Source organism: Delphinus delphis, chromosome 4 (genome assembly GCF_949987515.2).
Source record: "Delphinus delphis chromosome 4, mDelDel1.2, whole genome shotgun sequence".
Lineage (NCBI taxonomy): Eukaryota > Metazoa > Chordata > Mammalia > Artiodactyla > Delphinidae > Delphinus > Delphinus delphis.
The window spans coordinates 58,317,255-58,344,573 of record NC_082686.1 but is presented as its reverse complement, the minus strand read 5'-3'; the positions used below and the strand labels follow the sequence as shown (position 1 = coordinate 58,344,573).

At 39.3% G+C, this 27,319-nt stretch overlaps 1 protein-coding gene across 12 annotated transcripts in view; it reads right to left on the bottom strand.

Moving 5' to 3' along the window:
• Window positions 1-806: 806 nt before the first annotated feature.
• PHLDB2 (pleckstrin homology like domain family B member 2) overlaps window positions 807-27,319 on the bottom strand; it is a 244,659-nt gene continuing 218,146 nt past the window's right edge. For 8 of the 12 annotated variants that reach the window (XM_060010615.1, XM_060010623.1, XM_060010622.1 and 5 more), the window contains 9 exons: window positions 26,250-26,390; window positions 25,015-25,114; window positions 21,154-21,174; window positions 17,351-17,558; window positions 9,388-9,478; window positions 8,208-8,354; window positions 6,153-6,372; window positions 3,219-3,304; window positions 807-2,613 (listed from right to left, as the gene is read on the bottom strand). In XM_060010615.1, the coding sequence (XP_059866598.1) occupies window positions 2,473-2,613; window positions 3,219-3,304; window positions 6,153-6,372; window positions 8,208-8,354; window positions 9,388-9,478; window positions 17,351-17,558; window positions 21,154-21,174; window positions 25,015-25,114; window positions 26,250-26,390 (1,155 nt within the window). In that variant the 3' untranslated portion in view covers window positions 807-2,472. The remainder of the gene's footprint in view (window positions 2,614-3,218; window positions 3,305-6,152; window positions 6,373-8,207; window positions 8,355-9,387; window positions 9,479-17,350; window positions 17,559-21,153; window positions 21,175-25,014; window positions 25,115-26,249; window positions 26,391-27,319) is intronic. The other 4 variants (XM_060010624.1, XM_060010616.1, XM_060010625.1 and 1 more) reach the window with 3 other exon arrangements.

Here is a 27,319-nt window from a genome sequence, read left to right as displayed (position 1 = left end):
ACTAAAATCACTAAGGTGATGCCCAATGCACATCACTTCAGCATCCTTTGTATCTTAACAATAAACACTTCTCCCTATGGTTCTGGATATTTGCAAATATTCCCAATCATTCCTGTCCCTGTTCTGTCCCTTTATTTTTGCAGGTCTTCTTTCATTTTATGTGCAGGAAAAAAAAAATCTTACTTGTTCTCATAGTGGGAAAGGCACTGCACAAAAAAAGCAGGGAAACCCATGGACCATTTTCTCCATCCACCTTCATCAGTATAACAAATCAGGAAAAATTGTAGCTAGAGTCAAGTGAAGATGCTTTTACTGACACCAATGGGCCTGAAGTAGACAAATTTGTTTCCGTTAACCTACTATCAATGTTGCCTTCATTGACAGGTGTGAAAGGACATACCGTAGAGGGCGGTTTCTTCCTCTGAAATCTGCTGCCTTGTTCAGGGAAACAAATGATGTCCCCACCAAGTAAAGCCTTAGAACTTTAACTTCATACCTGCATGATTTTTTCCCCATCAGAGAGAAGGATAGGTAAACACAGTCCTTCAATCCCCAGTAGTAATTGCATCTGTGCAATTAGACAAAAAGATGTCAGGTTTCTCAGGGGTTATCTCATTTTGTTAGCAACAGGAATGTGTCCAGAGATATTTCTGATTACTTCAGTTTATAAACTACAAGTCATAGTGTTAGCACACAACAACCTTTATGTCGATTCTACAATGGACTTTTGCTGATTAATCCATCCCCTGTCATGTAACCAATGGGTGACTTCCTAATGAGAGATGAGTTTATTTTCAAATGTGAAATCTGGTCAATAGTTTAATCCAAACTCAACATATTTTAACACACATATTGGAAAGGTTTACTATATCATGCAAGGCATAAAGTTGATTAGAATATCTTTACAATCCTATGAAGAGGGTAAAGTACAGTTCAGAAAAGTTATATCTTTACATTAACCAACAAAAGTTTAGCAATTGTATTTCACTCTCATTACAGGGTTTAGGGGTGAACTCTGAAAAAACAGATTATAAAAATGTCTTCTGCAATTGTGATTTTGTCCTTCACTGTTCAAGTAAAATCATGTGTCATCCAGTTGCAAAATCTTATTATTGGCAACATGTATACAAACCACTGCAAATAAAAAAAAAAAAATTGTACCCAGGCAGGCCTGACAAAGATTTTACAGACACTTCTAATCTAATCATTTCGCTTGTACTAGTAAGTAATGTCATTATTTTCCGCTTCTATTCTTTTGCCAATGTGTAGAAAGAGTACATTCATACTTACAAACACACACAACATGACAAACCAGGATAAATGGCATTTGAAAATCATTATAAAAGGACTTTCCTGAAGTCATTTCATTCAACAAAAATTAATTTAACTCTAAAAAACAAAGGCTAATTGTAAAGAAAATACATAATAAAATAGTACATTACAGAGTACATTAAGTTGAACTTCATTTGCCTTTTCATGGAATCACAATACTTCTGTAAATAAGGATTTTAATTGGTCTGTTCTTTGGTGAAAACAGCTGTATTTCATAGTTGTGTCATGTGAGGCTGCAACAAAGTGAAATCAGATAATATAAAGAAAATCAGCTACTGGTTGCCTTTATTCTCAGTACTGGGAATGGAGAAGTCTTCATCAAAATAGCTCCTAAGTATTCTCTTTATTTTAAATTGCCCAATGTGACAGAATGTCTAAGACTGCTTCTTCCGAAAACACACAGCTTTTTGTTCTTCTTTTACAAAGAGTAGTTTGCTATATATGTACAGTAGCTTATGCTGGTAGTGATTCTTCAAAGTCAACTTCCTGGGCACTTGTTGGCATCAAAGTACCATTTTAAAATGTAGAATAACACTAACTGCAGTTCATCACTTGAAACTACTACTGTTAAACAAAGGTGATATCAAGTCTTTGGTTTTGGTGTAGTACTTTAAAAGTAGGGCCAAACTCCTCGTACAATATATTCCCTTCCAAGCCCTTATTTGCTTATATTTATAAAATAACATTCAGCAAAATACTCCTTTTTCAAAAAAGCCAGTTGATTACCAGTAAAGTCAACGCCAATGATTCGGATGCTAAAATAATTTCATATTTTCCAAGTACATATAGACACTTGTAAACGGTTTAGTTTATTTCACCAAAATCAACAATTGATAAAAAAGAATTTATAAGAAATGTTCCTATAAGTGATGCTATTCACGAAAATAGTGTTTTCTTTCTCCTAGGTGCTTCAATTCTTTGCTATTTATGATCAAGCTTTGAGTTATTTATGCTCAAGCTTTGAATTAAAATCCCTTCTTTCCCTTTTACAAATGACTTCCTGTGTATATGAAAACAGTTCTGAGTATCCGTAGTTAAAGGGATGGGTCTCTTGGGTCTTTCCACCTGGTGTTGAATATGGCTTTATTCTTGTAAGAAATTATTGCAGTCTGCCCTGAAGTGGACTATTGCGTTAGTTCACTACAACAAGAAGTGAGTGTAACCTTCCGCCCCAGTAACTATAACATCCATCCAGATCCGCATGGCTTCTGGCGATGGGGCCACCATATAGTAGATTCTGTCATGCGTCTTGACGCTAAAGGTGAGTAATGGATTAGGACTCTACAAAAAAAGGAAAAGAACATAAAATAAAATCTTGAAATTATAACATTAAATATAACACAGAGATATGTGACGGCTTCTATGTAGCTATTACTTCTGTTCTAATGTAACCTATTCCCTCGCCCTCAACACCTTTCTCAAGATTGACCATATTTCTGGCCTTTCTGCACAAGAACTCTCACAGTGAGCTCACCAGTAGTTTTAGCAGCTACTTGAAAAGCTCCAGCAGGGTATCTAGCTGATAGTGGGTGCTCTAAAAATAGCTCAATAAATGTTATTCTTAGCCCTACTAAGATGTTTCCTTATGATCTTCCTCATAAGTAGGTAGTAGCTCCTTCTTAGAAGCCTAGCAAAGAGTTACTTAGCAGGGTCTCCCAAACCAATATATCCAGAATATTTTCTCATTTTGTCATGATTTATTTTTTCACAAAAAGATCAGCTGCACTAATTACTTTACTTCCATGTTTACTTTTCCAGCACCATTCTGATCATATCTACCCATTATGTCAGAATAACAAATCGAAATTAATTAGAATTCAAAAAAATACCTTTTCCCCTACTTAATTATGCATTCAAATCGTAGGAATCTGAAATTCAATGTTTACCTTATTAGCATTCTTGAGGTGATCATAATAGACTTCTTCAATGGCTTGAAAGTATATTACTCCTTTTAATTTAGCTTCATGCTTGTCTGCAATGGTAGATGAGTGTTAAAACAAATACTTTATCACCACTGATGGACAGGAAAAGTTATAATTTCATTATAACTATCATCATTAAAATATTTATCTAGCATTTAAATTATCTAAGATGAATTAAGATAACCTAGGTTAGTACATTAGCCACACTCTATCCTGAAAAAAGAAAAAAAAAAAGGTTGGAATTAGCAACCTTAAACAAAAGAGACTAAGTGACTTTACTCAAGGCTCTTCACGAATTAGCAGTCAAAAGGTAACCCAGAATACTGACTGTCAGGTTAGCACACAAAGTGTAAACACCATTGGCATCAAGATAAATTATTTCCCCACATTCTCCAAGATAGTAGTTGTAATGAAAATATTAATAGGCAGCTCTGTTGCAATGAAATTTGTAACAAGTGTGTTTTTTGATTTCTAATTTAAAATAAGATTCTACTTATGTTTCTTTCCTATCAAATTTCTTGTCTAGTATACTTGATATTTTATCCTGTTCTCAACAGAGTTTCATGTCAATAATTTAATGTCCTTTCAGTGCAGCGTTTTCCAAACCGCTTCCAAAGATTTCGTCAGATTTGCCATAAAAACCAAACAGAGCATAAAACAAAACAAAAAACAACCAAACCACCGACCAAACAGCATCACTCTGTGGTGCCTAATAACACCAATATGTTCTTGAGACATTCTGTAATTTAAACTCTGCAGGAATGAAAACACATGCAAGCACATTAAAGAATCTCAAAATGATGGATGAGGATACAGAGAAAGAGACTCTATCATACCCTGTTGGTGGAAATGCAAATGAGAAAGTCTCTTGTGGGAAGTCAATTTGGTCAAACATACACAATGAAAAATGCCAGAATTCTTACTCAGCAATTCTGCTTCTAAAACTGTATCGTACAAGACCTACTCCTGCACGTGCACGTGTATTTGGGTTCGTTAGAGCACAAGCTGCAAAAGATCTGCTGGAGCTTTAAAAGGGAACTGATCTAATGCTGGACCAGCCGTGCACTGCAGTCTACACAGCCACTGAAAAGACTGAGGTAAATCTGCAAGTGCTCAAAGAGAAAAATCCTGAAATACTGTTATGTGAAGAAAGGTATGAACAGAGTGAATGATTTGGTCCTAACTGTATTAAAGAAGAAAGAATACCTATATAGACTGAAACATACATGAAAAGGAATGGAGAAAGTCTGAAAGGATATTTCAGGCTTAACAGTGTTAGAAAAGGTAGAACTTTTGTGATGGGAAGAGACTTACTTTCATTATATAGACTCAGTTCCTAGGGAAACTCTGTTTTAATTAATACCATGTTCGGTGGGTTTCCACCAGTTTCTGTGAAAGAGGAGGTCAATGTGTCTCTCAAACATTTGGTGGAAAAGGTCCTGCAACAATGAATTCATGGGAAAACAATAATACTTTGTTTTTTGGAAACAGAGGTAACATAAAATCTGGAGATAAAAGTAAACCTTGTCAGTGTCTCAAAGCAGGCAGAAAACTGGGGAAGAAAACTTTTGTTTGTAGGGCACTTCAGATATGAGGAAGAATCTGAAAAATACAAGCTTAAGAATGAAATACAAATCCCAGAGAAGAGGAGCAGAAAAGAGTGAAGCTGTTTTTTCTGAGTTATTTTAAAATTTTATTTTTGGAAAATTCTGGCTGAGGTTGTCTTTGGAGACTAGCATGTAGCAAAGTTTTGTTTATGCATTTTGCAGACACTAAATTGGCATTTATTACATAGGCATCTTTTCTATTGTATTAACTAAAGAGACTGTCTCTGGATTCTTATAAAACCCAGGGTCAGAAAGCCCAAGAGAGGCAACCTGTGAGGGTTAGTAGACCATTTACTTCAGGCCACTCGCCCCTGTGGCAACTGGAACCCCACCCAAAGAGCCCCTAACTGAAAGGCATGCACCCCCTGCCCTTCCCTCACCCCGATTCTGGGGGTCCACTGCCACTGTTTCCTTTCTTCCACATGCTTCTTGGTTGCTCACACCCCTATTCATAAACATACCCTGACCTCACACTACAGATTCAATGACTGGACTGTTATTTTTTATTACCTCGATACACTAGGTAACAATTCCCAACAATGCTCATAAATGCTCATACAGTCACCCCAAGGCAGGGTCTCTTCATAACCTCTAGTCTGATTCTCCTCTTACTCAGCAGTTGAAAAGCGGGCAGAGCTATTCTTATGCTGCTAATGGACATATTTCATATGTGATCTACGTGTACATAAGGGGCTTCTTAATAAGTAAACCGGTTACACAAATACTCCTGTATTTATAGAAGATTCAGTAGGGTATCGTTCTCATAATCCATCATTTAAAGAATTCAAAAATATTCCAGTCACTTAATAAATACTTACTTATTCACTAGTTCACTGATAAGCTTCACTCTCTGTGCTGAAATTGTCATTCTAGTATATAAACTACAGTTGAATGACTTTCAGTTAAGCTGCCTAATTGTGTGTGACTTTAGAGCATATGACCATAGAGAAATAAATAGAACCTTTTTTTTCTGATTTCACGGTTTAAAAGATAATATTTTGGTCTAAAAAATAAATTCCACTTAATATTTATTTGGGCTTGAGCTTATTTCAGAACTAGAATAGACTAACTCACACTTTTTAAATAACATAATTTTTATTATTTCTAGAGGAAATTCATATCAGGTGGACCATATAATCTGAATAGAAAATAATATACATCTATCAAGCTAATATTGCCATTAATTCTATTACTTATCACTCTAATTATTTATTCTGAATTTCATTGCCTTTGTTCTTTAACAGAGAATTCCTGATTTGAATATATCACTCAGATTTTTTTTATCACCCACCTGCATAATAAGAGAAGGTGCGCTTGTTCCGATCAAAAACAAACCAACGTTTTTTCCAAGTTTTAATTTTTCCACCCATTTTGATAAGGAATCCTCTGCAGGTCTTCTCTGTGATTGACACATGATAACAGGTATCAATATTGTGGCCAGCAGTCTCCACGTGGCTGCGCAAATCAAAGTCTTCCTTCCGGATAGGCAGATAACGGGTCAGAGGTCGAGCCTGGAAAAGCACAAGCCCATCTCATCTATAGCTAATTATTTGTTTTGTTTTAGGTCGCAGATGTTTAGAAGTGAAAGTGAACTGAAAGGCCTAAGTGTTAAAATGTCCATGTGATTATGAGAACTTAAGCTAAACATTGTCATTTGGAATCTAAAAAGAGAATGGCATTTTAAGAAGGATGCTATGGTATGGGGGGGAAAGTGTGGATAAACTCAGGCCAACAGATTCTATTCCTTGAAATGGCCAGATGAGAAAATGGAAACATGTCATTTACCTTAGCTTTAACAGAGGTACTTAGCACTTAAAAACACAGGGAAATAAGGCATGAAGTTATCTGGGCTGCTCCTTACAGATGAGGCCTCCTCCTCTGTAACGTATCCAGGAGTTCTCCCTGCCACAACTCAACAATAGTTCTCCTTAAATAACCGCAGACATGACACAATCGACTGAACATTATTTAGTAAGTCCAGCCCCCGAGGATGTATGTACATGTCGGCTTGCATACACCCTGTGATAGAAATTGAAGGCAGAGATGTATGTTTTGAAAAGTGAAGCTAAAATAAGGTAAGAAGTGGAATCAAAGCTGTACCCAATGAACTGTCCAGGACGAGACACTGAAGAGATGTACATAGATGTCTTTTATTTTACTATGGCCGGAGTAGAGGTTCATCGAATCTAGGAAGCACATATTGCCACGGGTAGTATTTCTAAAATAGTCTTTTATTTTATCCTGTTAAATAACCCCACCCCTTTGCCCTGGGGGAAAATAACCTAATCATACACTTGGAAGCAAAAGTTATAATTGGGATTAAAATAGAATTGTGCCTTTTGGTTTTGGCTTCAGATATAAAACAGGCATGGGCGACCTTTACACTAAATCAAAATGTGACAGAGGTTTGGCATAATGAAATAAAATGAACAAGTTTTACTTTGTATTTTGCCTTTATTTTGCCTTTGATTTTGTGGTACTTTGACGTTAGACAGATGCCACAGGTTTACTGAGCCCTCGAAGCACATGAAGCCTTAAGGCGAGTCTCCAACCGTTGTACTTCAGACTGCCAGCAACTGTGAGGAATAAGGGAACTGGTACCTTTTTCCATGAAGTCTAGTAAGCTTTGGTAAAACTGATTTGAACTTTAAATTACATAGCACTTAAAATTTTATTTTAGTTTCTCAGGAAACATACATTATGTAAGCAGTTCTAGTGACAAGAACAGAGACTCAGACTCTACTGACTGAGATAGGAAGTCAAACAAAGTGGATGGTTTTCCTGAGTTTTGCTTGAGTTCAGGAATCCTGTGCACATGTGTGTGGACTGATGCAGCAAAGGGGAAACGTGTGACAACACAGTGGTTAGGGAAAAAAAACCCAGAACATGACCACCACCACCAAAAAACCGGGCTGGTAAAAGTATCCTGTTCTGGAGTGTTTGCTTCCAAAAGATGTCTTAATAGAATCCCTTCTCTTTCTCAACTTAGTTTGGGTGTTGTATTTGTTTTCAGTAATGAATCCAGCTGCATTTTCAAAGCTGCTCAAGAAGACATTCTCCTTCTAAATATACTACCAAAAAATGGGTAGAAGAAAAAGTGCCTCTCCAATCAAAATGTGCCACATATAACTAAGGAAAAATATCATTTTGTTAGTAGTTCCCAGTGGGTTTTGAAATAAACACACATTTTTTTGGCCCATTAATGCACATCTTTCTCTCAGCCATTACAGGTCAAGGGCTAATAGGCAGCACAACCAAAGGCATCCTCAGACATAGCATGACCGTCTTCTGAAAAACGACCACCAGGGGGCAACCTACTCCAATCCATCCAGATTGACCAACCAACCTGTGCCCTTTGTTTCTCCCTTATTTTTACTTCCTTTTCAATTAACTTCTGCCTCTGGCTGGTTTCTTCCTGCAATCGTTTTTCCAGGAGTTCTCGGCGTCGTTTTTCTTCTTCCAGAGCTCGTTTCTTGGCTTCCATTTCCCGTTCCTAAATATCATTATGCAGAAAAAATTTTCAGATATACTGGTTATACTTGAATGATTCCAATACGAAAACAAATAATTCTCACTATACAACTCCTGATTTTATAGCCCAGTATATATCTAAGACTAAAACACCCGTAATCACCATTCACAGAACTTTCAAAAGCATCCTGTGCAGAAATGCAACCACTACATTTAATTAAAAATGAGATATTAAGTGAAACACAGCTTGTGACTCTATTCAGTCATTTCATACTAATGACCCCATATATTAAAAACTCTCCATTTTTAATATAAAAAAGGCTCACTAACTGTGACCCAACACCAGTCACAACTTTCGGCCTTTCTTTGATGGCCGTAGGTCCTTCCAATTCCTGTTGTTGCTCTGTGGCTTCCTGGCCGACGGTCACAGAGGAAGTGCCCAGGGAAGTTAGAAGAGGAAAGGAGGTGCCCTTTCAGGCAGGATGCAAAGGCATTTGGGGAATTCCTAAGGAAGTTCAGATTCTGGCTTGAAATACAGTCACAATAACATGGGAGTTTTAATATTACAATAGTGTCTTTACCACGAACTGGCAAGGCAGAGAGAATGCGTAAAGACCTGCCATTCCTCCTGTTCCCCGGCAGGCAAACAAAGGCGCTATTGAAGGGAAAATGTAATACAAAGCATTCATTTCAGTTTATGTCCACACAATATACATTTTACATTATGAAAAATGGTAGTGCAGTAAAGAGCCGTAGAGAACATCTCTCTAACACCCTCACTTCTCAGAAAGGAAAATGGGGCCAGTGGGCATTCCCTGGCAGTCCAGTGGTTAGGACTCTTTGCTTTCACTGCCGAGGACCTGGGGTTCAATCCCTGGCCAGGGAACTAAGATCCCACAAGCCATGTGGCACGGCCAAAAAAAAAAAAAGGAAATGAGGCCAAGAAAGGTGGAGTGACTACTCCAAGATCACGCTGCTTACTGAGGCCTGAAAACAGTTTCCCAGTGTCAAGTGCAGGGCATCTTGAACTACTACATGAAAGATATTAGGCCTACCCTGGATTCAAGAAGCCTGGTCTTCTCTGCATGAGCCTGCTTCAGAAGTCTCTCCATTTCTTCTATTCGGGCAATATTTGAAGTGCTGGCACTGAAGAAAACACAAAAGCCTTTCAAGAATACTGCTTCTTACGGATGTCTCTTCACACACACACACACACACACACACACACACACACACACACACACGACAAGATCCAATACAATTTAAAGGATGTTACTTACAAGAATCACTGGTCTGAAGAGGCAAGTCAATTCAATTCTGAAAACTGTAGGTGAAACTTAACTTACCTCAGTTTTAAGAGATAAAACATAGGCGAGGAAAATAATACCAAATAAAGTGCTCTACTCATAAATAAACCAAAACCAACTCCTACAAACTGTGTTCTCAAAATGTTTCCTCCAAAGTCTAAAAATTTTGGCTTGCAGGAAGTCTTCCCGTTAGTTTAATTATTCAGGGATGTCAGACCAACAACACTCTCACCAAAGTTCTATGTGGATGACCCCTAAATTTGGAAGTCACTTTATTTGGTTTGGGATCATGTATCACCAGCTACTTTTTTGTTATGCCTTTTTGCTTGTGGACATTTTATTTCTTAAATGGTGATCTAAGATGGCTAGTTAAAAAAATGAATTCCTTTACAGGTATGATAGAAGGGTAGTGGCCAGTTTTGCCAATAAAGCCCGTCCACCGTACGAACGAGGAAACTACATGAAGGGATTCAAGAGCTTCAAAAGTAAGGCATCTTGAGAAAGACATCACATAAACACGTGAAGGAAAAAACAAAAGGGAGTAAAAGCTGCAAGACCAGACAGGATAACGAACAGAGAAGGAGAAGAACTTAGAAATGTTTAACATTAAACAAAATATATTATTTTTCCCTTGTTTACATTTTATTTGACTATTCTGGAAAAAAAGGACCATGGCCTAAGTCAAAACTTATTTATTTGGATGTTCCAGCCATGGAGAACCAATGCTATTTCTCATGCGTGTTTATTTGCATAGTCACTTAAATGTATCTTCTTTTCTAGACTCTCTTGGCTATAGAGAGGCTTCTGTGCCTGTATCCTCCATAGCATAAAGCCTGGCACACAGTAGGGGTTCATGTTTGCTACACACATTCATATAAAAATTAATTCATATAAAAATGAATAAGATAATCATTAGTATAGTCTCCCTAAATCATATTGTTGATCAACTCAAACCTAGGATGTTTGAGGGCTAAGAGTTCTTTTGAAGAGAAACATGACCACAGTAATGTAGGACATATGGTTTATCTTAAAATCAGTACTGTGCACACATGTTTATAGCAGCTTTATTCATAAATGCCAAAACTTGGAAGCAACTAAGATATCCTTTAGTAGGTAAATGAATAAATAAACCATACTACATCCAGGCTATGGAATATTATTCAGTACTAAAAAGAAACGAGCTATCAAGCCATGGAAAGACAAGGAGAAACTATACATGCATATTACTAAGTGAAAGAAGCCAATCTGAAAAGCTAAATACTTTATTACTCCAACTATATGACGTTCTGGAGAAGACAAAACTATAGAGGCAGTAAAAAAAATATATTTTACATACTTTAAGAGCTACTTTGGTTATTTTGTTAAAAAATAATTAATTTTTATCCATGGACACCTACTTGTTCTCTATAGCTACACTTTTGCTATTGATTTAATATTTCCTTGACATGTAAACCACTTTTATTCAGCAAAATTATTGCTGCTCTATGATAGTGTGTTGCCACTACCTGATACTTTTGGGGGGATCAGAACTGCACCTGCAGTGAAAAGCAAAAGCAATTGCTATAGAAATTTAGGGTGAAGACTTGTCAATACAATGGCGTGGAACAAATGAAATGCCATTTGGCTAGCACCTGTCATGCCAAGGGAGAGCCTGAAGTCACTGAAGATACACTTTGTAATGCATTACCTGTAGCACAAGACACTCATCATTGGTTTCTCCAGCCCACCTAAATTACAAGAGGAGCAATGCTTTCTCCCATTGCTCCAAATTCTGACCTTCAGAAGGCAGGCACATTTCTGATCTCATATGTAATTACTGTATGATACTGAATAATACTGAATCACTTGGTCATTAATGGTATAAAGATGACTAGTTTTGGGCTTCCCTGGTGGCACAGTGGTTGGGAGTCCGCCTGCCGATGCAGGGGACACGGGTTCATGCCCCGGTCCGGGAAGATCCCGCATGCCGCGGAGTGGCTGGGCCCGTGAGCCATGGCCGCTGAGCCTGTGCGTCCGGAGCCTGTGCTCCGCAGCGGGAGAGGCCACAACAGAGAGAGGCCCGCGTACCGCAAAAAAAAAAAAAAAAAAAAATATGACTAGTTTTGCCTCCTTTCTCTACTTAGCCATATTCTATTTTATCAACTGAAGATTACTTTTTTTATGTGACCAACTTTGGTAAAAACCCATATTCATAAAGAAAAATGAAACTTCAGTCAAGGGTACGGGAATCTAAATAGCAGATTTAGTTTTCAGTGCTGAATAATACCTTTCAGCAAAATCTGAATTTGCTTTTTAGAATATTCACTTTAGGGGCAAAGGCAAAAACAGAAAAAGGAAGAAAAAAAAGCAAACAAGAACATTGTCATACAACAAACAAATAAATAAGCAAAACGCAAAACAAAATTCTCCATAAAAACATAAAACTTTTCCAAGACTGCCTTCAGCATACCAATGTTGCCACTAAATGAAAAGCCATTGTCCCAGAATATTTATTTTCAATTCATTATCTCAAGCATTTTTTCGGGTTAAGCAAATTATTACTCCTTATAAAATGTCTAATCTTTCTCTATTCAAAGAGATTAGACTATCTGGTCTCTTTGACAGCTGTCTGCCCTCCTCTGAAATCCTCTGGTTTTCAGTATCTCTTCTGAAAGAATTCCCTAGAATAAAATGCAAACACTGGGTGTTGACTATCTAGGGTAGAAAGCAGAATACAAACCTTTGCCTGAAACGAAGGGAATAGAAGTATCTGAAATTCTGGTTGATGTATCTCTTAAAACCAAGCTCAGCCTTGGATGCCCTCAACCCCATACCCAGTCTTGTCCCCGCTCCACACACACACTGCTGGTGGGTAATAACTATAATGAGAGATCAACTTCCTTAACATTTTCTCAAAGCATGAACACAAGGTCAGGGCTTATTAGCAATAGTAATAAGAACATATAATTTTAGGTGGTATTCAGAACACTACACTCTATGAGCTCATTCAATAATTTTAGCAGAAGACAGACTTTATGCAGAATTGACCTTCAGCTGCTGTTTTCTAAGACCCAAGACCTGTTTTCTTAGCTTTATATTTGTGTACAGTGTAAGTAATGATGTTGAAAAAGCAAAAACACTGTCTGACTCAAAGAACTTTCTGCTGGACACGAAAATGATGTCTCAACAAAAAGTGTAAGGCAAAGGTACCCACAACTCTGAGTAATTCGATAATTCTACCAATGGTTTTTTGTGACATAATAAACCACAAGACTAAGTTTATGTTGCTAGAACTTCAGCATGGAATTACCTCTTTAAAATGTGTATAATTTCAGGATATTTTAATACATAATTTTTTAAAAATCTAAAAAAAGAGAAAAATTTTTAGTTCTTTCTTTTTCTACCTGTCTGCAAAAAGTTCCCATTTAGGATGTGCTGTCATATTATACATGCCAAACATTAGTTCCCTATTACCATTTTCCTGATGTTTATCCCATCATTTTCCTTCATAAAAATAGGTACAAGCTTATCTTAGGGCAGCATGAATTTTTTTTAGGTAGATGGCGGCACAGAAGAGAAATGCTTGTTTGTTTGTTTGTTTGTTTTTTCTCTCTCTGTCCCTTTTATTTATACTAGACCTTTTGTAGGCATCTTCTACTTTGGCTTCAATATTTTGACATTCAGAGAATCTGACAGCATATTTAAATAAATACTATTTGTAATTTCTGACCATGGTGATTGGTTAGTTATCTATGACTGCTAGCAGCACTGGGTCAGTTCTCTGCGAAGTAACTATGGAAAATGATCATGGCCACATGTAGCTACCTTCCAGGAATGATCACTCTGCAATAATGCTATCCTCTTAATGTGGCACATGTAGTGGAGTCAATTCTCATTTTCTACCTTTGGAAACCATTTAAAGAAAAAGTAAGTAGGTGAACAAATAAAATTAAATTAAGATTTTGGTGGCCACTGTGCTTAAGTCTCTCGACCTAAACTTCTAATGCTTGGTAAATCTAACTGAAGTGTCTCCCTTTAAGGTAATTTCCTGTACTCACTGCTGCACTGCTGCTGTTACCACCTTTAAATATGAGAGATGGGGTTTGAGGAGTGATCATTTGAAGGGATGCATATTTACTTTCAGTTTTTGGTGGGGATGAAGAGGCAGGGGGCAGAAAATGGAGCAGAAAAAGCCATCAAGATAGGAAAACTATAATATAGAGTGTATTTATTTATTAAAGATGGCTCAAAAATAGACAAAAAAAATGGTCAAGCTATCAGGAGTTCACCACAGGAATACTGCTTTAAAATGTTCACAATTATTTGGGAAAGTAGTCTGATGTTTTCAAAATAACACCTTGCAAAAGTGCAGAGTGCCTAAGAAACCCCTCTGAGATCCCTATACTTGGAAATGAAACGGCTGCACCGTCAACTTTTATTCCTCCCATCATCATTATACAATAGTTGCCGTGTTGCTGACTTTTGTTTGTGTCCTGTTATTCAAAAGTGACACATTTAATTGGTCGGTTTACTGGCATTTACGAATGAGTACTCAAAGTTCTAGGCTTTCTGTCCTGAGAACATCAGCTCCAAGCAACCCTGCATGACTCTTTGACATCCTCCTGGGAGCAGCGGGTATTACGAGAGCTCCTTCAGAGCAAGAGATGGATGGTTTGATGCCCAATTGTTCCACACACTCAAGTGTCTTTCATGTTTTAAAAAGTGAGATACCGGGCTTCCCTGGTGGTGCAGTGGTTGAGGGTCCGCCTGCCGATGCAGGGGACGCGGGTTCGTGCCTCGGTCCGGGAGGATCTCACGTGCCGCGGAGCGGCTGGGCCCGTGAGCCATGGCCGCTGAGCCTGTGCGTCCGGAGCCTGTTGCTCCGCAACGGGAGAGGCCACAACAGTGAGAGGCCCGCGTACCGCCAAAAAAAAAAAAAAAAAAAAAAAAAACCCACAAAAAAGTGAGATACCGTATCTTCTAATATTGAATGAAGTGAAATACTAACCCTTCTGACATTAAAAAATAATGGCAGCAAAAAATTAGCTTTATTATTTATTATTATATAACTCCCTACTTAAATTTAAATTAAGTTTTCCCTTGTAACAAGGAGAAATACCTATAATTCTCAAGGTTGCTTTAGTGTTTTTCCCAAGGGACTCCTTTCCTTCTCTGACAGGATATATCCAGTAATATCAATATTTCAAACATGATGCCAGAATTAAAATACACTATATTTTATTTACCACAAGCTGTAGCCTCTGTCCTTTTCTTCTTTTCTTCCACTCCCCAGATTTCCTGGCTATAATATCTGGTTAGATTGAGGTCTCTCATATTCTTTTCATTTATGAGACACTAACCCAAAGCTAAGTATACCTTGCTGATATTACTTTCCCTCTGTCTCTGTCACTCCTTTTTTGGGGGGCGGGGGTGAGGAGCAAATGATTCAAACCTTTGTGAAGAAAGAAATTCTATATACACGATGGTAATTTTCCACCCAAATATTTAAAAATCCATCATCCTCTTGCATTCAAGAAACAATCCTCCACTTAGCAAATGAGCAAATCAGGACCGAGAGAGTTCTGTGATCTGCTCGCAGTAGCACAGCAGTCGTCAGGTCGAGCCCCCAAAGCTCCTGTCCCAGCCTGTGACTTCATTGCAATAGAGGAAAGTTTTTTTGAAGGCCATTATTCAACTAGACATTTTCACTTGAGACACACAATTGCTCAATGAACATTGATTAAATATTGGATGCTTGGGGGGTTGAACTCATAATGGTTCTCAGCCAATTGAAATAGATCAAACAAAGAAAAAAATCAAATATCCCGAGGTGTTTATTCAGCCGACACTTACTGAATGCCTACTATGTGCCCAGATCTCTGCCGAATGTGGAAACCAAAAGATAATTAGACATCCTCCTTGACATTGAGGAATGTACCAATGAATTATTGAAGAAAAAAACTGTATGCTGCAATGTGATCAGTGATATAATAGGAAAAAGTATCAAGTTCCATGGAAACATGAAAGAAAAATGCCCTGAAAGGAGAAATTCTCATGAGTTTCCAACTTAAGTTTCAGCTTAAAGGATGAGAAGACTTCTCCAGGCTAAAATGGGAGGGGTTGGGGGAAGGTAAAGACATTTTGCAATGTCAGACACTCTCAATGCTCAGTAAGTACAGGTTGAGGGAATAAACAAATGAGAGGATGAATTGACTCTAGATAGTGGTGTGCTGGTAAACTAGCTCTCTGGAGGAAAACAAAACCCCTGATATGCAGCAAATGTCTATTTATGTGGAGTAAATACTCCCACCGTGGCCAACTTCAAGCTACCAACATGACATCACTGATCACAGAGTTAGGAGGAGATGTGCACCTCTGGCTCTTGCCAGCCAGTTTGAGCCCACTCCGGCTCACTGTTAACTGTAGAATATTCTATAAGGATTTGTGGAATGAATGAGCATATAAATAAAAGAAAGAACAGATTACATGATCCCAAGGCTAGAACCAATATGGTCAAAGGCACAGAGATCTGAGAATTCTTCGCCCTCTCAATGAATAAGAAACTCTGGGAGGTGTATCAGGAGGAGAGAATGAATGGGGAGTTGGGCTGGATCTAGAATGCCAGGCTCTGGGGTCTGACTTTATTCAAAAGGTAGTAGGGCAGGGCTTCCCTGGTGGCGCAGTGGTTGAGAGTCCGCCAGCCGATGCAGGGGACACGGGTTCGTGCCCCGGTCCGGGAAGGTCCCACATGCCGCGGAGCGGCTGGGCCCGTGAGCCATGGCCGCTGAGCCTGCGTGTCTGGAGCCTGTGCTCCGCAACGGGAGAGGCCACAACAGTGAGAGGCCCGCGTATCGCAAATTAAAAAAAAAAAAAGGTAGTAGGGCATCATCACAAGCTTTTTTTTATTTTTCAATTGATTAATTAATATTTGGCTGCGTTGGGCCTTCGTTGCTATGCGCGGGCTTTCTCTAGTTGGGGTGAGCGGGGGCTACTCTTCGTTGTGATGCACGGGTTTCTCACTGCAGTGGCTTCTCTTGTTGCAGAACATGGGCTCTAGGCGCTTCAGTGATTGTGGCGCACGGGCTTAGCTGCTCCGCAGCATGTGGCATCTTCCCGGACCAGGGCTCGAACCCGTGTCCCCTGCATTGGCAGGCGGATTCTTAACCAGTGTGCCACCAGGGAAGTCCCCATCACAAGCTTTTGAAGGAGCGCTCTGACTAGATCCGTATTTTAGATGCACCTTTGGCCATAATCCCCTAAGACCACCTTTGCTTGCCTCAAAGTATGAACACGAATGTGAATGGTTAAATCCTTACAAAATTTTAATATGCAGAACAGCTAATGCCTTCCTTTCAACAAAACATAAGGGTAAGATATCCTTCAAATTCTTAATCTGTTGCTGGAAATTACTTCTTTACTGAATCAAAAGTAGTCCTAATGAAGGTGGAGTCAACCAACAGAGGCAAATCCATTTTGAAGCCCAGTATACGCGTAAAGAATAGAGTAAAGGAGAAAATGGATTAGATGGTGTGTGACTGGCTCAGTCACACAGGATACAAAGAAACTACTTTCAAAGACCACCATGACACCCAACCCTCTTCTCTACTGTAGAGTCTTTATGTTTCAGATATTTGGGCTTGTACATATACATGGCCCCAAATTGATGGCTTTACTTTTTGAAACCGACAGGTGCTTTTCCAAACCAGAAACCTTCCCCAGGAATACATCTTACCTAGAGATATTGTCAGGTGAGCAGGCAGAGATGCTTGTCTCCATGCTGTCAGAGCTGTCTAGGCTCAGAGTATCAAAGGCCTGGTCCTTGTAGCTGTGATCTGGGTAGTGGAAACTGTTCAAGTAGACATTTGATTCAGATGCTGTGCGGCTGTAAAATTCAGAAGACTTCTGCCTTTGACCTTCGCTCATCTGTTGGTGATTATATCCTAAGGAGAGAGCCATAAATACGTTAGTATGCCTCATTTTTTTCAGTCTTAGATCTTCTAAGGCTTAAACCAGGAACCCAAAACATCTGCCTATGAAACTGGGGCCTTGGTCTAATTTGTTTTGAAGCCAAGAAGATCAAAGAAATGGCATAATGCTCAGTGCAAGGAAGAGTTTCAAAGAAGTGGTCTTGGGAATGATCTTTTCTGTCAGCAGATCACTTGACACTTTCCTACGGCATTTCTGCATCTCAGCACAACCGAGAATAATACATCAGCACACACACACACACACACACACAAAACCAAAACAGAAACACATTGAAAGGCCGTGAATCCTCTGATAATAGCTGGGTTTAAGTGAAGCAAGATGACTCTAGTGACAAGCAACACCAGGGTTTACGGGCAGTCCCTTCTTCAGTGGTATTGCAGTTTAAAGGGTACTGGATCTGGTCCTAAAATAGGTGGATCATCTAGGTGTAGGATTTGAGAAACCTGTGTCTCACTCATATCACTCACACTTTTAATCTGGTTAATGTTCAAACGGACATTTTTCTCATTCTTTTTTTTCAAATTCCCTTGTCTGCCAATTACTTATTTAAAACACTCAGAATCAACAGTCCTTCCAATGGCTGTACTCCTCCTAATTAGGGTATATATAGCTCTCTTCTTTTTCTGCCTTAACAGCCAGCCTTCAGCTAGTTGGTGATATCAACCGTATGAAAGCATAGGGATCCCATCAACAGGAGCAAAAGTTGCCACTGATAAGAGGGGTTTTCCTTACCCTGGTACCTGGTCAGCTGGCACATTAGGCCACTGGCTTGACTTTGTGTTATCCTATGGCTTTCTTCTGGTAGTTGATTTTGGGCATCACAAATCGAATTATTCTTCCTTTCAATTCTCTATTTAGCATGTATTCGGGAATCAGGGGTCATAGTGATAAACAAATCCCTTAATTCATTAAAAAGATGTTTCTTTAACCAGTACCATAGTTTGCAATCACTTTCTCCCTGATCAAATTTACTTACCAGACCTATGAAGAGTTTACAGTTGGACCATCTGGATTTTCCCTGTTTTCTTGTACTTTACCTACCTCTCTATGAGGCTTTTCATTAGTAATGAAATGGCAAAAAGCAGGCCAGAGGGCAAAAGAAGGCAAGTAATTCCAAACAGCTTCCTCAGCTGTTCATTAAATATTTCCATTTAAAAACGGAAGCCACATCCACGATGCTTTAACAAAGCATTATAGACCAAAACTAAATCTGTAAAATGATTAGCGTTCCATGAGGAGTTTGCATGCCATTAGTATTTAGAGCAGTTTTAGATGTCTAAGTGAAAATATGTTAGTTCAGGTTAAGGCATTTCTGGGAAAATAAGTTTCCTTGATATAAGATGTAATTGTAAGTTATAAATATACACGTATGTAAAAACTACACATCACTTTGCTAAGGAAAGATGCAAATCATAATAGCACATCATGAGACTTTAGAGAGAATATTATTAATTGTAATGATTAATGCATAAAAGCATTAACACAAAGCCAGTGCGTTCATAAGCGTGGAGCTTGTGCCTTTTTTTTTTTTTTTGTCTTAAGAATGGCAAAATAATTCATTACTCAAATATTTACCTTTGATACTTGAACTTTTGGAATTACTAACTGCTCCTGTTAAATCGTTTCCAATTATTCATTATGAAAAAAAAGGGGGACGATAAAAAAAAAAAACACCAGAAATTATTTGAAAAGCTCACACACATATCTTTCCTCATACTTTCAAAAAAGGTTCGTTGGCAAGGAAACCTTCACACTGGCACCAACGACATGGAAGACACTTCCTTGTTTTAGTATGAACAAAACATCCCTAAAAGACAGCCCTGTCATTTCAAACATATAAGACTTATCTCCTTGGTGATGACAGGTGCCACAACCTCCCTTCCCTTCAGTTTTTCGCTATGAGGAAAAGCCAGTTCCTACAATGCAATTAACACTTTTTTGGAAAAGCAGAAAAGAGGGGGAACGTATTTCTTCTTAAAGCAACTGTATGCCCTGCTTCTCAGATGTTCCAGGATTTTTTTTTTTTTTTTCCCCCAAAAGTACCACAGAATAAGAAAATGAACTTACCGCCTTCAGGTGAGGCAGACAGTAAACTAAACTGGCTCCATGTTTTCAGATGCGGCCATGAGGGAGAGCCGTGTTACCGTGTGTGCTGTGCTAAGGACTGTGAATGTAAATTCCCTAGATCACCTCACTACGTGTTTTATTTTTATTTTATTTCTTTGCTCTACATCTGAGAAAACCTTGCATCACTCCGGTGGTAGGATAAGCACCTTGCATTTTCGTGGCAACTTAAACGAAAAAGGCTGCTTCTAACAAGTAGCTTCCAAGGCAAGATTTTAGTCTCCTGTGGATCCAGTGTGAGTGGGAATGTCCATCTTATGCAGTCCCTTGTATCCCCGCAACCGGCAATATTTTACTGATCTCAGTGAACTCAGCTGTCACCTGGCTTAGCCTCCTCTCTCCTGAACAATTCCAAAAAAACAAGTTACCCCTGCAATTACAATCGAGGGCATGGACCTCTCCCTCGTGACCCCAGAATTGCACCAGCGTGATTCCTAAGAGCTGGCTTTAGGATCCAGGCTCTGGCCTGGCCATTTAAAGGTACAGATACTTTCAACAGAAGGACACCATGGAAGCACAGGAGACGGAAGGAGCGTTCCTGGTAGGAGGCCCAAGAAGAACTGCTGTGCATGAAGCAGCACCAGAACAGGTGTGAGCTGGATTAAGCCACTGCTCAAGTACGAGTTATCAGGGAGGGGGTCATATATGTCCTGTTCACCACAGAATCCCCATTTGCTTAGCATTCAGATGTCACAAAATAAAGAGTCACTGACTGAATGCACTTGTTCAAGAGATTCCAAAAAAAGTTTGTTCAGGTTTTTCCATAAGATGTTACTGAAAAACCCAAATGAACTTTTTGGCCAACCCAATATATTAGTGACTAAATAAGGAAGTGGAATGCATCTACTGTTTCGGGTGGGGCAAAGTAAGTGGACTGGAAAAAATGAGACTTCCCCAAATCCCTGAGACTGCTTGGTTTTTTGTTTTTAAATTATGTAGCAAGAATAATATTCAGCAGTGGGACAGCATCTGAAAAGTAAAAAGGGCCTTGTAAATGCTCTAAATCCTTCCTGTCCAGATAGAAATGGCTGTTTGAATAGGGTGTTTTATAAAGTTTATAAAGTAAGACCTGATAATACCTGAGGCTGGTCACTAAGCATAGCACATACCTGGAATCCTAATCAACTCAACTCTCTTCACTGCCCCGCAAGAGCCAATAGGTTGGACGTTCAAGGCCCATTTATTATTATTATTGTTACCGTTATTTTTAATGTCAATCTCTATGAATTCTGGCTAATTGTACCTGAAAAGTGCTTTGTGAGTTAACCATTGTGGGATATATAATCTTGCCAATATTTTCCAAATGTGTGTTATATACCTTAAAATGGTTATCTGGGCCTTAATACAGAAAATGAGATGACTTAAAATTATAACCTCTGTTTAAGAGGATAAAATTAATCAGTATTTCTGACAATTTCTCACCTGCTGAGACATTCACTCTTCCTAACCATAGTCCACAGCCAGAAGACGAAGGTGCAGGACAAGTCAGGAATGAGGAGGAGAATAATAGAGAAAGGGAAAAAGATACAAGATCAAAAAGGATGACAAAGGGCCAGGGAAAATAAACGTCTTCCAACATGCAGTCATTGACCGTGTTAGTAACAATACCAGCTTGACAAGGTAAGATATTCACATTTTTAGATTAAATTTGAGTTTATAGAGACGAACTCAAGAAGTTAACAAAACAAAAACAAGCTTCTGATACATGCACACAGTCAGAAATGATCTGTTACAGGAGAAAAGAATTTTTCACACATGTTCAACTAGAAAATAGGGAGAATAAAAACAAGATTATATCTATAAAACAATTCTTTTTTCCAAGAAGACATTAACAAATAGTTTTTAAGACTTAAGGTTTGTAAAATGCCATTCAATGATTTGAAGCACAGTCCATCAAACTTTATAGCAAGTCAGTCTTTTAATGCCCTACATTTCTGTCTCCCAGCCACATAAGAATCATTTATTCTAGCCAGCAATTTAGGCTGTTCTTCACTCTTTACTAAGTCTCGAGGCTTAAATGGAATGAATAGGTAGGAGCCTCCTAGATCCTTCCATCGTCTCACACAGCCTGCCGCCTGCCTTATTTATACCTGGCCTTTATAAAGGGGAAACGTCATATTTTACACTTAGCCTACACACATCACAAGGCCCACTCTTTTCTTTATCTAGATCCTGAGTCTTACGAAACGGTGCTTCCGAAGCACTCGTGTTTCCTGCATGGTCTGACCTTGCAATAAAAAAACCAAAACAAAGAGGGTCATGCAGCTGCCGGTCAATGAAGAGCAGCTGCACGCAGCATTGTGCTTCTAGCAAATGTGCAACAATTTTCCTCTAATGTGTAAAAAGGAAGAATCATTAGACTAAAAGTCCACCATTGTACAGTTTTAAATCTGATCACTTCTTAAAGATGACAATGACCTTTCATTATTTGCTGGAAACAAAAACACCACACAGGGAGGTTGTCATACCTTTCTTGGACTTTCCTGCATTGAACAGAAGATAAAAGGACAAAGATTTCATTCATTCTAAAGCTTACAAAGGAATAGTTCACAAATTGTACAAAAGCCAATAACCATTGCAACTTTAGGATCTGAGTCCCTGGACTCTTTGCTTTAAACTCTGCTCTCAGAGATCTTTGTTTGCATGATTCACGCTGTCAGGGCTACTAAAAACGTGCTTATTGAAGGAAGACTTATACTTACACCATCGTCCTTGATGTATCCATTACGAATAAGCAGCAAAAAAATAGTTCATTTAAGTTAATTTGTGTAAGTCACAAAAATGATAAGACCTATTTAATTTGAGTTAATGAAAAATGTGCAAGGTCTGATTTTTTCAAAACCATGGACTTTTACTTGGTGTTTGCTACTTTAATGGAGCCAACAAGTAGTAGTGAAACCCAATTCCAAATGAAATTATGAGTCATCCTCCCTGGTCCTTGTGGGCCACCTGTATGGGCTTAGTTGAAAATCCTGCCAATTTTATGGTCCAATTTTAGTAGAAAATCCTGCCAATTTTAAAAACTGCAGTCCCTGACCCTTCCTCCTCTGGGCAGGGAAGCCAAGGGTGGCAGGCTGGCCTCACAAGATACATCACATCCTCTTGGGTCAGCACACATATGAGGCTTCTCTATTTCCTCGGAAGCTGTCTCATCATCACCACATGAAACTCTTTAAGAGGAACACCACTCAGAGCTGCAGCAGGGAAGGACAGGCTGCAGACTTCTGGGATGTACAAAAGACCCAACAGTGAAGAACAGGGGCACAAAAGACAGGTCAAAGACAATTGATTTTGTAGACGGTACCTAATGTGACCTAAGGGAACTGGCTCAGTTCTTCTTCATGGACCTAACATGGGGATTCCCATTATTTGGGGGGAACACAGATGAGAAAAATAGAGATCAAACATCCCTCCAGTTTCACCATATTCTCACAAGAATCCTCTTACACAGTATTGTTTACAGGTTTGTTTGGTATAAAGGACTAGTTTTTCTTACTCTCTATCTTAAGGCAAAAACTTTCAACATAAAGTGTGGGTGCCGTGGCCAGTCCAAACTTTGATGCCTTCAGCCAGTGGGAAAAATCCATTTAAAAAGAAGTCTATAAATATCACAGAGAAATGCATCAACAGAAAACAGACTTGACCCACAAGCGAACAGTGATTAATGAGAGCCAAAATATACTCATTTATGTTTATTATTTATATACCATAAGAGATGTTTTTAGTTTATTAAGAAATTATGATAAAATAAAAGAGAAGTTCAATCAAATGTATTTTATTCAAAGGTTAACACTGTAAACCTCTCATATATTATAAACCACTTTTAGGAACACCACAGCTTCTATTAACTCTTAAATCACTCTGGTAATGATAGGAAATCCTCATTCAAGTGATATAGATATAGCTCACTTATCCACACACATATACACATTATGTATACATGCATAGATATACACCAATATATAAACATATTTCTAATGGTACTAGTGATTATTCCCTGGTGACGTTAGCAAAGAGGCCGAGCAGTCAGAATTGCCTCTAAGCTGGCTGAGAGGGAAGGGTTTCAATCCCACTAATGAACACATTGAGAGGCCAGACGCTCATCACTCTGTCAGCATCCCCATTCACATCCCGGGCATACATCCATCACTGCATTTACCACACTTTATGGAAAGCATCTGTTTGTTTTTCTCTTCCTCATGAGACTCTAGGCATCTCAAGGGCAAAGATCATGTAATTTATTTGTATTTTTGCTGTCTAGCACCATGCCTGCTCAAAAGTGAGGGCCAATATAAGCTGACCTAAACTACCGTGTTAACACAATAAATCTAATCTGCACAAGAAGCTCACCTCTGGAACCGCCTTACGGTATTTTCTTCTAGCCCCACAAAGACTACTTGAGAACCCCATGAGAGATGCAACATATTACAAAGAAACAGAACATGCTGAGAGTCCAAGTCTACCTGAAACCTAACAACCACATAGAATAAAAGCTCAACCCGGGCTTGCCTGGTGGCGCAGTGGTTGAGCGTCCGCCTGCTGATGCAGGGGACGCAGGTTCGTGCCCCGGTCCTGGAAGATCCCACATGCCGCGGAGCGGCTGGGCCCGTGAGCCATGGCCGCTGAGCCTGCGCGTCCGGAGCCTGTGCTCCGCAACGGGAGAGGCCACGACAGTGAGAGGCCTGCCTACCGCCAAAAAAAAAAAAGCTCAACCCACTTTAAAAGGCCTAAGGGAAGTCTGTCCTGAGCCACTAGTGCTCTGTGTCAGCTCAATGAGTCTTTAGCACGTGTTCAACAGGGCGGCTCAGCCACAAACCAGGCGAGTGATCTGACTCGGTTAAGTGCCTTGGTAATCTCTCAGGATCTCAGGGGTCTCTTTTTTCCTTCTCCCAATCAAATGGGAAGGTTAGTATTCTCTGTGGGCCTTTCTGATTGGAGAAGTCTACTGAATTTATAAAATACAATGGTTATGTACCAGCCAAATGTGCATATAGGAAAACTTATCTCAGTGCAACAATAAGGAAGTATACATCTATATATCCCTCCCCTAAGTGGACACATGAAGAGTAAAGTTGACTGAATCACTTTGCTGTACAGCAGAAATTAACACAACATTGTAAATCAACTATACTTCAATAAAATTTTTAAAAAAATGAAACGAGTAAAGTTGAGGACTTAGGTTGATCCCCTCCCTAACGATCCCCAACTCTGTTTGGTCTCCCCCTCCCTGAGGAATTCTAATGCTTGACAAAGGACATGACACTGGGCTTAAAAGGTACCTACCTCTGAGCATCCTCCGAGATTCTGAGTCTTTGGTCATGGTTGCCAGCGAGTGGGGGAGCACACTGCCACAGCTGTTGCTCTGTCCCAGGGGCAGGTGGCCCTGTGAGAAACAGGAGGAAAAACTCAGGCAAACTGCAGGCCCAAGGGTCCTTCTGGACATGGTCACATCGCTGATTCCTAGCTCCTATCTAAGAGCAGAAGGCAGCGAAGGTAGGTCTTTGCGCCCCGTGTGTTGATGCTAAATGGTAAAGCCCAGTCGTTGTCCCTCCCCAGGAGCTCCACAGCAGTCTCAACATCACAGCAATTCCTCCAGTGGCAGCAGTTCCAAAAGTGAAGACAGATAGGGAAAACACTGTCCAAAACCACCTTGGAGAACAACTCAAAGTCCTTCATGCGAGAGGAGCAGATGCAGGGACAAGAACGCATGCACATCATGCACAAGGACAGAGGAAATCCACACACGTTACAAGGGCACCAGTTTCCATCTGCTCCAAGTGATCGAGTGGGCTGAGAACTGGAGACACGTAACATTAACTATCCCAGTGGGTTTAGCACTTTTAAAATAGCACATTCCTTGGAACACCAGTTTATAAAATAGACGAAAACAAAGTGATTAAGGACAAGGGAAGGACTCCGAAGTCTGTCCCACTCAAAACCTCCTTCTCACTTGCCCTTCCCCTCTTCCTGCCATGACCCCTTGGTAAGGCAGCAGAACAGGGCCGACCAGCTTCAGGTGACCAGGTGGACCAGTCACCTAGCTTCTTTCCACCTCAGTTTTATCCATGTATACAATGGGGATACTAATTAGTACCTCTACTACCTAGTGTTACTGGGTTTTACAAAGAAACAATCCATGTCAAAGGCTTAGCCCAGTGTCAGCTCCAAGAAATGGTTCGATAAATATTTTTTGCCATTATTCCTGGAATCCAGAGCTTATGTCCTCCATTTTCCATATCTGGGATACAGCTACGGGGAGTGTGTCACATAAGTGAAGGCTACTCACCACTTGTGTGGTGGTAGAAAATACCCTGGACCAGGTGCTTCGGTCCCAGAGCGTATAATTCCAAACATCCTCTGAACAGGATAGAAAATGCAATTTAGTTATGACGTCTGCCCAACAAGCAAACTTAATGGTATATTATTTAGCATTTCCTTTAGGGGCCTTTGCATGTCAGTCAACATAAGGACAAAAAGACTCACTGAAGGTGAAGCCCGTGGTTCTCCCCGTGTCCTACCTTTGGGGCGGTGCTTCTCCCCATAGTAGCACTGCTGAAATGGGGGGATATGGAAGGTGTGGTTTTCTTTCGAGGCAAAGTGTCACTCAGATAGAGGCCTTCTTGGTGCTGTTTTTTCCTTTCTTCCAGACTTCTAAAATGCTTTAAATGCAAATGTAAAGCAGAATAGCAAAACTTGACTAACTGAAACAGGTCACTGAAGTAATTAAGAGGTATGCATTTACAAAGAAGCTTTGGAATTTTAACACAGAATTTTTAAAAATTACTCAACTTAGACTTGTATTCACTAAGAAAATTGGGCTAGTATTTGGTAAGGTACACTGGAAGAATTTATTACTGAACCTAGAAAAATTCAGAAAAATCCACCTGTCATTTCTGTAGTAGTGCCTGCTGCCCTGGGGCCTCAGGACAACTTACAAGTTATTATGATGGTTGCCATGTGGATGGCAGAACAGCCAGTGGACAAAGCAAGTAAGCAGTTTCTCCCTTTGTCTGTCTGGACAGTTCTGTGTGATGGCACGGATCCCAGTGTGAGGAGAATAAGAAAAGGGAGAAGGAAGAAATGAAGAGAAAGCATAAACAGGGAAGTGGGTTTAAAGTTAGAATCATATTTCAATCACATAAACACACTCCAAATCCACATGTTTCCATATAAGGCATCCTTCTAGACTGAAAAAAGATCTTGGCCAAGGAGCCTCTACAGCAATCCCTCACATTTAAAAATCCTTCTGTTGACAATTTCATTTTTATTTTCAGATTCCTAAGGCAAAATTTTTGCCAACTCGAAACTTATCCAAATTTTTCTTGGCCTCCCCCAAAATGTCTTCAATAGTAAATTTATTTCCTAGTTAGAGGTTCGTTAGGTTTGATCATTTTTATACTGAACTCAGGCTTTTGAAATATGTAAAAATTAATGCAACTTTGGGTTATCAAACTTACTATCAATCTCCAAACACGCCAATCATGAAGAATATCTGCAATTTAACTTTACAATGATCTGTTTATACTAGATATTTATTAACCTAAAAGTAGTGAGGAGATACAGTCCTTTAACCAAAGGTAATAGATAG